Source organism: Sminthopsis crassicaudata, chromosome 2, assembly GCF_048593235.1.
Source record: "Sminthopsis crassicaudata isolate SCR6 chromosome 2, ASM4859323v1, whole genome shotgun sequence".
Classification (NCBI taxonomy): Eukaryota; Metazoa; Chordata; class Mammalia; order Dasyuromorphia; family Dasyuridae; genus Sminthopsis; species Sminthopsis crassicaudata.
In genome coordinates, this window is record NC_133618.1 from 2912787 (window position 1) to 2926648 (window position 13862).

The following is a 13862-nucleotide window of genomic DNA, read 5'->3' on the forward strand; positions in this document are numbered from 1 at the left end:
ATGGGTATCAATTGAAAGGAATTTAACATAGACAAATTGTTTATGTTTCTGACATGGAAATGCATATTATATTTAAGATTAATAAGAAGCAATCAGGTAGCTCAAGAAAGATTGGAACAGAGTTAAGTAAAAATAGTGGTAATGTTATTCAAATGAGGTGCAGAGGAAGAATAGACACAGAGACATTAGAAGAGGGAGGAGGAGGGCTCTTAGTTCTGCAAACCTACTCATGTGGAAAATGGGTAAAATAGGCAGCATTACATGGGTACCATGTAATCCGGTGGCTCTCCTTGCACCTTCCAAAATCTATAAAGAAATAAGGGGGGGGAGGAACCCATGGAGGGTGAAGCAAAAAAAAAGGAAGGATCCATGCGTAGAGGAAGGTTAAGTAATAAATAGCAAAATAATTTAAGGAGCAGAATTAAAGGAGAGGAATAGGAAAAGGAGGTAGGGGTACATATATATACACATGTATATGTAGATATGTCCTTGCTTAACTCCTTTGGAAGAGAGGAGGATGAAAGGGAAAAAAAATAAAGTAAAACAGGTGCACAATAGAGAACAACATACAAGGAAGTAAAGAAAAGATGGATGCCCATGAATATAATATCTTGTCCTTTCTTGAACTGGTCATTGTCAAATTTTGAGTCCTTCATGTTCTGCTGGGTGCATGACAACGTTGTGTTTTATATTCCTTTTTTTTTTCTTTCTTTCTTCTGGTTTTAATAAAATAATTTTTTTAACTAATAGAAAATAGAAAACATTTTTAATGAGTATTTACTAATGGATTGTTCTTTTTCCTTTGATAAAATGGCATTATTTAAGTGCCTTATTTCATCTTTTATTGTGCTGGGAAATTTACATTTTTTAATCATCCATTTCAATTAGATTGTCAGATTTATTGGCATACAGTTGGGCAAAATATTTCCTAATGATTATTTTAATTTCTTTTTCATTGATAGTGATTTTACCCTTTTAATTTTTGATATTGGATATTTGGGTTTCTTTTTTTAATTAAATTAACCAGTGGCTTAGTTATAATTTCTTTTTCCATAAAATTAGCTACTGGATGTATTAATACAGTAGTATTGTTGTTGTTTTAACTTTCAGACTAAGTAGGGATTTTAATTTATTCCCTATTTAGTTTTTTTAGTTGCATACTCAGTTCAGGGATCCTTTTTTGTTTTTTTTCTTTTTTTTAATCTGTGATGCAGGAATTTAGAGAAATAAATTTTCTCCTAAGTTCTGCTTGGGTTGCATCCCAAGCAGATATTTTGGTATGTTGTCTAGTTGTCATTCTCTTTAATGAATTTACATTTGATTTTGAAGTTTTTATGCCTTTTTGCATGGTCTGAGAAAATAAAAGGAAAATTCCTTTCTATTTACATTTACTTTTCTCAAAGTCTATCATATCTACCTTTTCTAATCTATTTACTTACTTAGTTCCTTATTTGTATTTATCTAGTTCTGAGAATGGAAGGTTGAGGTCGATGACTCCCAGGTGGTGGTGAGGATCAGCACCCTCCCACCCTCTCTGTTAAGTACGAGGCCCTGTCTTTTCTTCTTTGTCATTCACTCTCCTTCCTTTTCTCCTCCAGCCGGCGTCTTCTCCGCAGGCCTCGCTCCAGCCGCTTTTGTGCCAAACCCGTACATTATCAGTGCTGCACCCCCCGGCACTGACCCCTACACTGCGGCCGGCCTGGCCGCCACGCTAGCAGGTGAGCAGCAGCGGCCAGCTCGGCTCTGTCTGGGGCCCTGGGATGGAGCGGGTCTGGCTAAGCGGTCCAGGTGCTGTGGGTCTAATGAGTACCTTCTGTTTACATGTGGCATCTACTGTATGCAAGCCTTTGCAAGAACAGCAAGGGAGTCCTGTGAAGGGTGGGGGAAGTAGAAAGGAAGAATGGAGAGCTGAGTCACAAGTTCAGGGACCCAGCTCTTATCATTCAGTCATTTAGTCACACCCAGCTCTTTGTGACCTCTTGTGGGGTTTTCTCAGCAAACATCCTGGCCATGGTCAGACATAGCCTTCTCCAGCTCATTTTACAGATGGTGAAACTGAGGCAGACAAGATGAAGTGATCTGCCCAGGGATCACTGCTAGGAAGTATTGGAGACTGGATTTGAGCTCATGAGGATGAGTTTTTCTAGTTCCAAGCCTGGGGCTCTATCCACGCCCTTACTACTTGCAGAACTGAGACAAGCCTGGTAAAGCGACTTGTCCAGCTAGGTGGGTCTGAGACCACACTGGAAGCCAAAGGTGAGGCCCCTGACTCTGGGCCCAGATCCCTGGACGTGCAGTAGCACCTCTTGCTTCGGCTTCTTCAGTGTCCCATTATTCTTTGTCCAACCCAGTTCTCAAAGGAAGTTTCTTAGAAACGCATTGGTGTTTGCAATTTTGATTTTTGTTATTAGTCCCGTTTTCTCATAAGATGTTTTTATATATATATATATTTTTTTTTCGCAGATCTAGTTTTTGTTAGTTGATTTTGTGAATTAATTTTATCGTCAGCACAATTGCAGTTTCCTCAAGACATAAAGGGGGAAAATAGTAAAGACTTGGTTAATGCAATCTGCCGGTCATGTTGGTGCCACATTTGTGTAAAATGCAGAGCTAGTTTTAGGACTGTCCTCACTAGACTAATAATAGCATCGGGCACATTGGCCATTGCCTTCTGGTCTGCAATGGTAGGGACTTCGCCCAAAAGGTATCTGACTGCCCTGGAAAGTCTCCACCTTGAAGCCTGTGATGAGGAGGAGTAAAGGAGCTTCCACTGGAGTGTTCCCTGATCCGGTGGCTCTACTTGCTTGCTGCAGACTTCCCCTTCATACCTGACCTTTCTGAGTTTATCCAGCAGCAAACACTTGAGCACCAACTTTCTCTGTTATAGCAGCAGAATTGAAAGAGGATTGGAAAATGAAGAGCACGTTGAGCAGTTATGGGAAACACACTGGTCTAGAAATGAATAGTGCTGAAAAGTTTTTTATCTTAGAGTTGTCTCTTGTTTATCCTTTGAGAAGAGAGGTTAATGGGTAATCTCTAATGGTCTCACATACTGGCTCTATTTCTGTGCTAACAGTGTACTCATTTCTCATCCCTCTGTGTTTTGGGTAGGTCCTGCAGTGGTCCCGCCCCAGTATTACGGCGTGCCCTGGGGGGTGTATCCAGCCAATTTATTTCAGCAGCAAGCTGCAGCTGCTGCTAGCAGCGCAGCAAATCAGCAAGCCGCATCCCAGGCGCCACCTCCGGGACAGCAGCAGGTAGTTTATTCTATTTATCCCCAATTTCAAAGCGTGGGTGGTTTTCAGCTGCATGTTATTGATGAAATTCAAGAGGGAACTTTCTTAACTTAAAGCAGGCTTTTACTTTCTTAACTTAAGCAACTTTATCTGTTGAAAAATAGATCAGGATAGTTGCAAACGTGTTTACCTCAGAATCACAGATTTCCTTTAAGACCCAACCTTACCCAACCTTTTAGACGTAGCTTCATTTAGCCATCATAATTATGATAATTGAAGTCATTTTTTGTGATTACGACTGTGTTCTGGTCATCCCTGGCGCGCTCTGTCTTGGGACTCTTAGCCTAATGGAATCTTGAGTACTTCTTTAGAGTCTTGGACAGATCAGTAGGCTGCTGCTGGTGAACCTGTGACCTTTGTGGAAAGCCTGCCCACGGCAGCCAGGAACTCCTCAGAGAAGTGGGTCTCATCTGGTTTTTGACTGGTTCATTTTTTATTCCTGACCAGTCCATCCTTTGAAGCAGAAAGGGTTTGTTGGCCTCCTTTGATTTGCAGATGGTCCACTTTTCTTTGGGGTGTGTCAGTTTCATTTTTAAACTTGCTCTTTAGTCCTGTTTTCATGGGCATATCTGCTTAGAGTTTATACAGTTTATGCAGCTAACACATTAGCACCTAAATTGACATTTCTGTGGAACAGCAGCATAATTGAAAGGGGATTGAAAAATGAAGAGTTTTGAAGAAAATCTTGACAAGTAGAGCAATCATTTTGGTCTAGGAATGAGCGTATGGGAAAGTTGTCTGTTGCCAGAGATGTCTCAAATTTGGTTGGTAAACACTAGCTTGATGAGAAAAATCCAGATTACTTCTGCAGTGAAGAGGAATGAAATTATTTTTCAGATACCACTGTGGGATAAAGTTATGAACCACTGTAAGAATTAAGCCTCTGTTGCTTAAATGATGTGAAAGAGGAAATAAACTTTGTCTTGGTTCATCAGTTCCATTAAAGATGGATAAACTGAGTCCTTTTCAGATGATGTTTTTTTTAGAATCTGTGAAACAGCATCTCCCTCTACTCTTGCATTTTGAGAGCCTGTCTCTGGTCTGTTTCATGTTTTCTCCAGAGTTCCAAGCCTTTGCTCTCAGTCCCTTCAGTGTCTGTAAATTTATTAAATAGGCAGAGCGTGCTATGCTGACAACTTGCCTTCCCATTTTGTTTTGTCATGGGCTCTCTTGGGTTTCTCTCTCCCTCACACAGGTTCTCCGGGCTGGAGCCAGTCAGCGCCCTCTCACTCCCAACCAGACCCAGCAGGGGCAGCCAGCAGAATCCCTTGCCGCTGCTGCCGCTGCCGCCGCTGCTGCTGCTGCCGCTGCCGCTGCCAACCCTGCTCTGGCTTTTGGTCAGGGTCTTGCTACTGGCATGCCAGGTAATGGATTGGCCGACCTCTGTTCATTCCAGTTTGTTTTTTGCTGGTAGGGGAGAAGGTCCCGCCCCTTGTCCCCCAAAGCCCAAATGCTGATGGTCCATGCTGGAATTGGCCCCACTGGGGTAAAGCACCTTTGTAGCTGTGGGTTGGGGTGATGGGGCTTTGGGTGGCAGCTTGGTGTTTGTTTCACTCAGTTGAAAACTTAGTAAATGAGATAAAACTGAAGTTGAGCAGATTTGTCTCATGAAATCATGAAATTATAAAGGGAGAAATAAGAAAAGAAAGTGGGTGAAGGAGGTTTACACTCTCAGTTGGACATTCAGTCTGAAAGGTTACCTACTGATGAGTTGGAAGTCGGAATACAGTCAAGTCAGGGAATGAAATTCCTTGGCTTTTCTTGATCCTTTGCACCCTTTGGGAGCCTTCAGGAATTCACAGAAAGGCTTTTTCTGGTGGGCTCTTGGAGCTCCCATTTATAGGTGGGTGAGGACTTTCACTTTGTGAGGGCATTTCAGTGTTTCCAAGCTCTTGGAACCAGCTGTCCCAAGGAAGCCTGAGCACAAATGACCTTTGTCTTTCCCAGAGAAAGTTGGGCTTCCTTTGAATTCCAGGGCCTCTGCATGGTACACTCTTGTGACTTTAGCACAGGCTTTCTACCGAAGGAACAGTACTGAGCAGGATGTTTTGTCTTGTCTCTCTCCCAACCTCTAGGCTACCAAGTCCTTGCCCCGACCGCCTACTATGACCAGACCGGTGCCTTAGTGATGGGCCCTGGAGCAAGAACGGGCCTGGGCGCCCCAGTGCGCCTTGTGGCCTCCACCCCTGTTCTCATTAGTTCAGCAGCAGCACAGGCTGGTAAGTTGGGAGCACAGAGGTTCTCTTGCCGCACCCCTTAAGGACAAGACCCATTCTGGGCCCTTGAGCAAGGATTTCTAACTTGTGTCTTGCAGCAGCCGCAGCTTCTGCTGGAGGGACTGCCAGCAGTCTGACAGGAGCCACTAATGGCCTATTCCGGCCTCTTGGCACCCAGCCGCCGCCGCCACCGCCACAGCAGCCTCCTCCCCAGCCCAACACAAATCTCCAGTCCAGTTCATTTTATGGGAGCAGCTCTCTGACCAGCACCTCCCAGAGCAGCTCCTTGTTTTCTCATGGGCCGGGTCAGCCTGGAGGCACATCTCTGGGTTTTGGGAGCAGCAGCTCCTTGGGGGCGGCTCTTGGCTCTGCCCTCAGCGGGTTCGGCTCTTCTGGTAAGTGTGGCCTGAGACTCCTTTTTAATGGCTGGGTTTTTAAGTGGAAATGGGAATCATGAATCTTTTGATAGTTGAGCAAAAAGGAAGGCAGTATTTACGAGTCTTATGTATTTCATTCAGTCTAGAGCTTTTTCAAATACAGTGCCTTTTTTAAAAAGTCATCCTATTATCTTTAGAAAGATAAGTTTTTAGTAAGATTTTTCAAGGACCAAAACATTTTACATTGATTATTAGACATCTTTGGCTAGCCCCTTACTCCTTTGAGTCCTTGTTATTTTTCACTGATTTTTCACACAATGGAAAATGACATGTTCATCATGTAATTCATACAGCTTGCTAGTTGTGATTGCCTTAATTTTCCTCATAAAAATCAATATGATGGTGAACAATTCTAAACTGAAGTCCCCAAGTCCATTTAAGGAGCCTGCTAAACTGACTAAAATCCCCTCCTAAGTTTTTCTTTGTCTCTTTCCATAGGAAACACTGTTTAGGAAAAACAGGCAGAATTCCTGCCTTACTTGCCTTGATGATCTGTTTGCATTTTTTTAAACTGCAGCAAATCTGGCCCTTGCAAATGAAATAATATTCCCCATTTTCTGAGACCTGAGTATCTTTGGGGCTGACAAGGTGTTCTGCCTCCTTGCTCAGGTTTCCCACTCTTCCCAGCAGATGCCCCGGAGGCTCACTTTTGTGGCCTTGTGGACACAGATTCAGGCTGGCAGGAATTGGTTCTAGCCCAGGGACAGCAGACAAAACTAGGGATTTGGCCTAGTGAGCCATGCCCTTTGGGTTCATGGGTACAACTCCCTGCCCACAGGCCAGTCAGGGCACTAGGCTCAGAACAATTCACCTTCCCAGGTAGCATCAATCTGGGTGCCTGTGTGGGGATCTCCCGGGAGAGAGTATCACCCTCAGGTCAGAGGCCCTATCCCAGCTGGTGTTTTTGACATCAATGAGGCATCATTAGCTGTGTGTTGTTGCTCTAGGTTTACCCTCCTAGTTTTCAGAGCAAGTTTAACTAAACTACAGCAACTCACTCTACTGTTCAGGTGGTTAAGGGAAAGATTTTCTTAATTGTTTTTTAAATGTTTCATTTCCTTTGACCTCAGGGTGGGAGAGCTAGCATGAAACAGCCCTCTTAGAAAGGGCTGCTGCTGGCTCTCGGGCAGAGACAGCCAATGTCTGCAGCACCTAATCATGTGTAGTGGAGTTGAACTTTGGAACAGTCACTTTGACAGTGTCCTTTTAAATTGGCTTTTTAATTGCCTTGAACAACTTTGCCAAGCCTACTTCCAGGAGAGCTTCTCTTTACTCCTTATCTATTAAATTTTACAGTTTTTTCCCACGTTCCAAAAAGAGCTAACACTTTGCCTATTACATGGTTTTCTTAAATTTGAAATTTGTCTACAAAACAAATCAGATATATATGTGTATATATATTTTATATATTTTTTTAGGAAAAAGACTGGCAGTTAGGTTGGATGTTACCCCCTTTTTTGGCTTAATATATAGTAGGAAAAACCTTTTTCTTCCCCCAAATTGGATATTTTGTTGTACCAGTATGTTAAAGTTTCACATTTGTATTTACTAGCTTAACTCGATCTATAGCCCGCCTTGTGCTCTGCTGACTTTCTCTTTCCAATCTATGTTCTGTATGTATCACCCCTCAAAGACCTTTCATTGGAAAGCCAAGTACTTCTAGAACACTTGAAGCTGTTTGGAAAAGAACTGCTTTATTGGCCCGAATATCCAGCTGATTTTTCACTGGACAGATTTCAGGGTCTTCCCTTTAGCTGAAAGCTGGTAATCTCCTCTAGACCATAGTCCTAGTTGGATCTGGGGAGATAGTTGGGGCAGAGGCCATGGGCTGAGCTTGCAGTGCCAGCCACTCTGTTTACAGTTACCATCTGGGATGTCCGACAGGGAGTGAATCTTCTGTGTGGCGGCAGCATGAGGGAATTTCATCATGCCCACTTTGTCCAGATTTCTTGGACATAAAAGAGCAGTGAGAGAGAGGATGCTGACATAAAGTGTAGAAAAGGAGAGCCTTGTAATAGCCTGAGAACCTGGTGGTAGGGGAGGGAACAAGGCGTGGAGCCTGAGAAAGGAGCTCATCATAGTCCAGAGAATCTTAGAAAGATTGGGTCATCATGAGCTGGGGGAAATCCCTGACACTTCTGGGGACAGTGGCACGAGGAATTGCCACGGACATTTCAGAAGCCGCTGATATTCGGGCCAATACAGACTTTCTAGATGACAGAGTTTGAAGTCCAAGCTAGAAGCCAAAGCAGATGTGACTGCAGGGGACCACTTTTTGATTTTTTTTTTCCCCCTCTAATGACTATAACTTTTTCCCTGTGTGACTAGGAAAGATTGAAAGGGAAGCTTTAAGGACTAGTTTCCTGAGATTAGGAAGCTCCCCAAATTTAATCCATTGACATTAAATGGAGAATGGTTCATTCTTAGACCCGGGTCAAAGAAAGCATTGGGACAAGATTAGGTCCTGAATGAAGCCATCTAAGTCTGATCTGGGCCTTGAAGCTATGTCACTCCTTCTTGGGGTGCATTGGTACCCTGCTGAATTGCATAAAGAAATCTGTACAGTTTGTAGTGTAACCATTTTGTCCCCAATGATGTTTATCAAATGATTATTGTGCTCCCTCCTGATAGTACTCAGGAGTAGTTGGGGATAGGTTTTATCGAGTTACCACTATATGTAATTAGGGTTTTTTTTATTTCTTCTTCAGTTGGCAGTTCTGCAAGTAGTAGTGCCACAAGGAGAGATTCTCTGTCTACTAGTTCTGAATTGTACAAAAGATCTAGTAGCAGCCTAGCTCCTCCCGTAGGGCCGCCATTTTACAATAGTCTGGGATTTTCCTCCTCTCCAAGCCCAATAGGCATGCCTCTGCCAAGCCAAACGCCAGGACATTGTCTTACGCCACCGCCATCACTCTCATCACATGGATCTTCATCCAGTTTGCATTTAGGTAAAAAAACAAAAACCCTTTTTATTTGTATGTATACGTGTGTGTGTATGTTTGTGTGGGTGTTTATAATGTGTGTAAACAATTTCATGTTGGATAAGACATTCAGAATTGCTTTTGCTTCTAGAAATTTTTGTAACTTTGAAAATTGTTCACTTTTCTGTCACAACATTGGAATTAAAGAGTCAGATGTACAGTTAGGGTCAAGACTTTTCTATATTATATCCTTTTGATAAAATGCATAGGTGGGGGATTTTTTTTTTTTTTTTTTTTTTTTTTCATCTGGGATGTGTGTGAGTGTGTGTGTGTGTGTGTGTATGTGTGTGTTTTCAGATTCCCTAAAGAGCCAAATGCTTTCTAGGTTGTAGTGGAATGAGAATTTCACTCTTCAAAGTTTGTGTGTGTGGGAAAGGGAAAGATTTGCAAAGTGGACTGATGTCTCCTTGCCACATGGGCCCTTTGCACCTACATGACAGCCAGCGTGAGATCAGGAACAAGAAATGGGCTTCAGTTTTGTCCTGGGGACACAACTCCTACATTTCATTGTTTTCATTTTAGTTTGAGGCTTTTGAACAGAATATTTTAGATAATGTTTTAGATCTCAATTTTCTGAAATAAAATAATGGTAGATTAAAAAAAAATTTTTTTTTTAGAGTATAGACTTTTGATGAAAAAATTTATTTTTATACATGTAATAGTTTTGTGGCTTCAGTTTGGGTAGTCACCCGAAAAATTATAAATGGGCAGTAATCATTTTATGTTCTCCTACATGGATGTACTTGTCCATGTCAATAAGACTCTACAAATGAATCTAACCAATAGTTAAAGTAAATGATATTTATCTTGAGACTGATTATCTCTGTTTTACAGTGAGTAACACTGGAAGGACCAAGTACCTCAATTGATACAAAACTATTATTATTTTCACTTTGAAATAGAAATTTTCTTCCTGTCTCTTTTGTTCTTTGCTTTGTGGGTTAACAGTACGCTGTGTTAATTGATGTAGCTCGGTCCTTTGTAGGCTTCATAACATATTTTTTTCTTGGGTTCAATATTAGGATTGCCTATGACTTCAGTTCATCTCAAAGTAAAACTTGCTATTGAATGCTCTGAAAACCTATTTAATTGTTTTAAAATTTTGTTTTTTAATGTATTCTGAACAGTCTTTTGTCAGGGTACAGAAGAGCTCATGTTTCTATTAAGGCCTTCTGTATACAGAAGTGTTGAGTAAGCATATGTCCCCGTCACAGCATGGCCCACAGCTTTTTTTTGATTGAGATGTTGGGCACACTGGGGGTTGTTCAGGGACTGACAACAACCCATTCTGAAAAGGCACTTCCAAAGAACCAAGGAGTTGTGTGCTGGGTTGTCATTGGGTTAATGAATACTGTATTCATTTCTACAGCTCGGGTCCATTGTGGACTGCCAGTGGTGGCCTTTCATATTGACCACTCAGCCATGCTTTTCTTCCCTTGGTTTGCCTCTTTTCTGAGAGTTTTGCAGAGGAGTGAGGCGAGGAGCTTTGGCCAGCAGGATCTGATGCAGAAGTGGGCAAGTGTGATGTGATTATGAAGTGTTAAAAGTATGAAAGTCAGAAAGTAGTCCTTTCAAGGAAGTTAATATAAAAAGTGAATGCCAGATTTTAACTCATTGACTGTGCTGAAATTTCTCTCTTAGAAGGTCAAAGAAAAACTGCCAGCATTTCCTATAGCGTAGGTGCTTTTGAGACTCTGAAGGACACACAGTTCCTTAATTGAATCTTGAGTTCGGCCAAAGGGGAATTGCTCAGGATAGTAAGTCCTGGTGACTTTCTGATGGAAGGAGTGATTTAATAAATAGATTTGACTTTAACTTCTTCTTGGGTAGTCAAGATGTTAAATCCTAAAGGTCTCCTAACCCAGTGCTCTTTGATTTGCATGTGTGGAAGGGAAGGAGAGCTTGGAGGTTAACCATTACTTACCATCAGCCCCACCTTGCACCCACTCTGGCTGGGCAGCCATGCGTGCTCATGGAACTCTCAGACCCTTTCCCAAGACCCAGTGGTAGAGCAGTTGCTGATAGAGTTGAGAACATGCCATCACCTGGAGTTCTGTACAGAGATGAGATCCCAGGTCAAAAAAAAAAAGGCAATCCTAAAATACTCTTAAGTCCCAGTGCAATAGCAGAGCCATTCGACAGCATGTGAAATTCTTCTCCAAAGTTTTGCAGGTAAACCAATGTTTGTTTGCCATGTTATTGTATCCAAACAGATGAAAAGAGGTGCAAGTGCTTTCAAAAGGTTCCCATATCCCATCGCATGTTAGTGTCTGTACGGAGGGCACAGCTGGGTTTGAGGTTGTATTCCATAGTGGTGATAGCTGGCATAGAGCTAGCCACACACCTCACTGAACAGCCAATTCATGGCTTTAGTGGCTGGTGGTAGAGTTCCCCAGCAACAGGTTATTTTGTTAGTATGAAATGTGAATTTTGGAAATCTGGAATGGTCTTTTGGAAATAAGAGCTGAGAGTTGGACTGGGGGAGAGGAAATCAGAGTTGTTTGAATGCTGCGTGAAGTCTTCAGAGAGCCCTGAGGGGCTGGATTAGGTGGCTGGAAAGTTGGTAGAAATGGGAAAGTTGGTCCAAGGAAGGGAATGATGGAAAATGACTTAGGGCCTTCCAAGTGAGAAGGGTGGCTACTGACGGAGACATGGTTAGAACTTGATTTGGGAATATTGGTACCAGATCCCAGTCTTCTCTCTGGAAGCTATTGGAATGGGAGGACAAAGCCATGGGACGGTGATTTGTCCCTCGGTAGCCCCACCATTGCCTATGGGCTCATTTAATAATGTGATGGGCAGAAAACATACAGTGGAGCCCCAAGACTGAGCTGGGCTGGTCTCCTGGGTTTTTTTAACATACTCTTTCAATCACTGCACAGTAGATTGATGGATATTTTTACTTAAAACTTTTACAGAATTAATTCTCTCCATTATCCCCAGAGGATCTGCTAAAATCCTTCTCTTCACACTTTGCTTCCTCTCTCTCAGCTGAACATCTGGACTCTTTCTTTTAAGAGGCATTTGGTGTGTGTGCTCCTTTGACTCCCATTCTCTTCCAATCCAAACCCCATTCCGCATCCTTCCTTCCCTGCTTATATCATATATCTAACATGTTCCTCCATGTGCTTGCCTCTCTGTTCTTGTTATTGTCAGCACAAAAGCAGCCTCAAGTGTCCCCTCTCCATTTTGTGAATCATCTTTTAATGTTCTTAACTTAAACACAGACCCAAATCTCCCACGTCATTTGAAAACCCATAGCAATAGCTCTTCATTAGAACTCACCGTCCTCTTAACTATCAACTTGTAATCTCTTATTCTTTCCTCAGCCAGACTCCTAGAAAAAGCTATTTGCACATTCTGTCTCATTCCTCTGCCCTCACTTGGTTCTCAGCCCTTGGCAGGCTTACTTCTGACTTCATCACTCAATTAAAAGTGCTCAGTCACTCACAAGACTTGTATTTCCAATTTTAATCATGATCTTTCAAGACCATACAGGGGATAAAAAGCAACCCTCTTTTCCAGAAAGTGATGTGTAAGAATTATCACAGCTAAATATGTTGCTTTAATAACAATAAGGAAGGAATAGTCTTTCTTCCCTCCGCGCCCCTCCTCATCACCAACACAATTTGTTGAACACAAACAGCCGTCTATCAGGGCTATTAAAAAAACTGTATTAAGTAAGATGAGATTTGATTATATATCAAATGTTATGCATTTGAATTTACATGTACACATGTGTGTGCAGGTGTGGGGCCAGAGGAGGTTTGGGCTTCTTTCCAATTTTGATGTCTAGCTTGTCATGAAACTCCTTTCCTGTCTGAATAATTGAGCCTGAAGAACATTCCCGTAATATATAATCCCAGGATGAAACAGCTCTCCAGAAGTGAACTGTCACCTGAAGCTGAATCACAGGATTTTGTGCTCTATTTTGCCATCATAGTGAACCTCTGCTTCCATCAACCACATAAATTTTTTTGTAGCTATGAGCCCTGTACCAGGAGCTTGCGTCATGTGATATGAGACATTTGCAAGACCACCTAGTGCATGCTTGGGCAGAGATTTGATAGCGACACTAATTGTTTCAGAGCTTTTCCAAAACCACAAATGTAGCACAAGGATACCTAGCATGTCCAGATAAAAATTAGGCTCTCGCCTCCACAGTCCAGAACAAAATACAAATACAAAAGTGGTAAACCCCCCCCCCCCCAAGATTGGCCAGAAAACATCTTGATCTTTGTTCTCTTGGTCCGAGTTCCAAGAAGAGTTGGGTCTCATGTTGACTATATATGTTGGTTTCGATCTACCCCCAGCCTAGGAAAATTCTCCCAGGCTCCATTTTAAGGGTTGTGAAGATCCTTAGTCAGAACTTACTACCTCTGTCACCTGGCCTAAGCTCAGGGAATAACTTGGAGCTGACATCCCAGAAGTGCAGGAATTTATTGGACTGGTACAGGTGGAAACACCAGGAGTGGGGCTGGTATTTGATGGGTCACAGATTGATTACCGATTCTAAAGGAATAAGTCCTTGTTGGAGCCAAACATCCTGCCCATAGCCCCTTCCCAAAGACTCTACTGGTCCAAGACAGACCTCTCCCTCACAGGCCTCATGCTTTCTGTCAGAAGCACTGTCATCTTCTCAGAGTGACAAGCTCACGGCGTGGCCGTTGCCCTGGACTCCTCACCTTTGCTCCTGCACGTACCACATCGCCTGCCCTTTATATCTTCAAAGCATCTCCCTTTTGACACTTCTCTCTACTTCCATAGGCATCCCCCAGCCCCTCTCCCCTATCAGCAGCTTGTCTTTCTCCCACAGCCGGATCTGCACAGGTTGCTGCCCCTGTACAGTGGCCCCATTACCAGCTTGGACTCAGTTTCTCCATCTGCCCTCCTTGGACATTAGCTCTCCTGCCCCACTCATCACTCTGGCCA

The 13862-nt window shown here is 42.7% G+C and overlaps 1 protein-coding gene across 10 annotated transcripts in view; it reads left to right on the forward strand.

Moving 5' to 3' along the window:
* The window catches only part of PUM2 (pumilio RNA binding family member 2), a 75291-nt gene that overhangs the window by 39932 nt on the left and 21497 nt on the right, over window positions 1-13862 (forward strand). For 7 of the 10 annotated variants that reach the window (XM_074285372.1, XM_074285376.1, XM_074285377.1 and 4 more), the window contains 6 exons: window positions 1599-1718; window positions 3112-3257; window positions 4492-4660; window positions 5372-5515; window positions 5611-5907; window positions 8658-8897. In XM_074285372.1, coding sequence (XP_074141473.1) covers window positions 1599-1718; window positions 3112-3257; window positions 4492-4660; window positions 5372-5515; window positions 5611-5907; window positions 8658-8897 — 1116 coding nt within the window. The remainder of the gene's footprint in view (window positions 1-1598; window positions 1719-3111; window positions 3258-4491; window positions 4661-5371; window positions 5516-5610; window positions 5908-8657; window positions 8898-13862) is intronic. The other 3 variants (XM_074285378.1, XM_074285379.1, XM_074285373.1) reach the window with 2 other exon arrangements.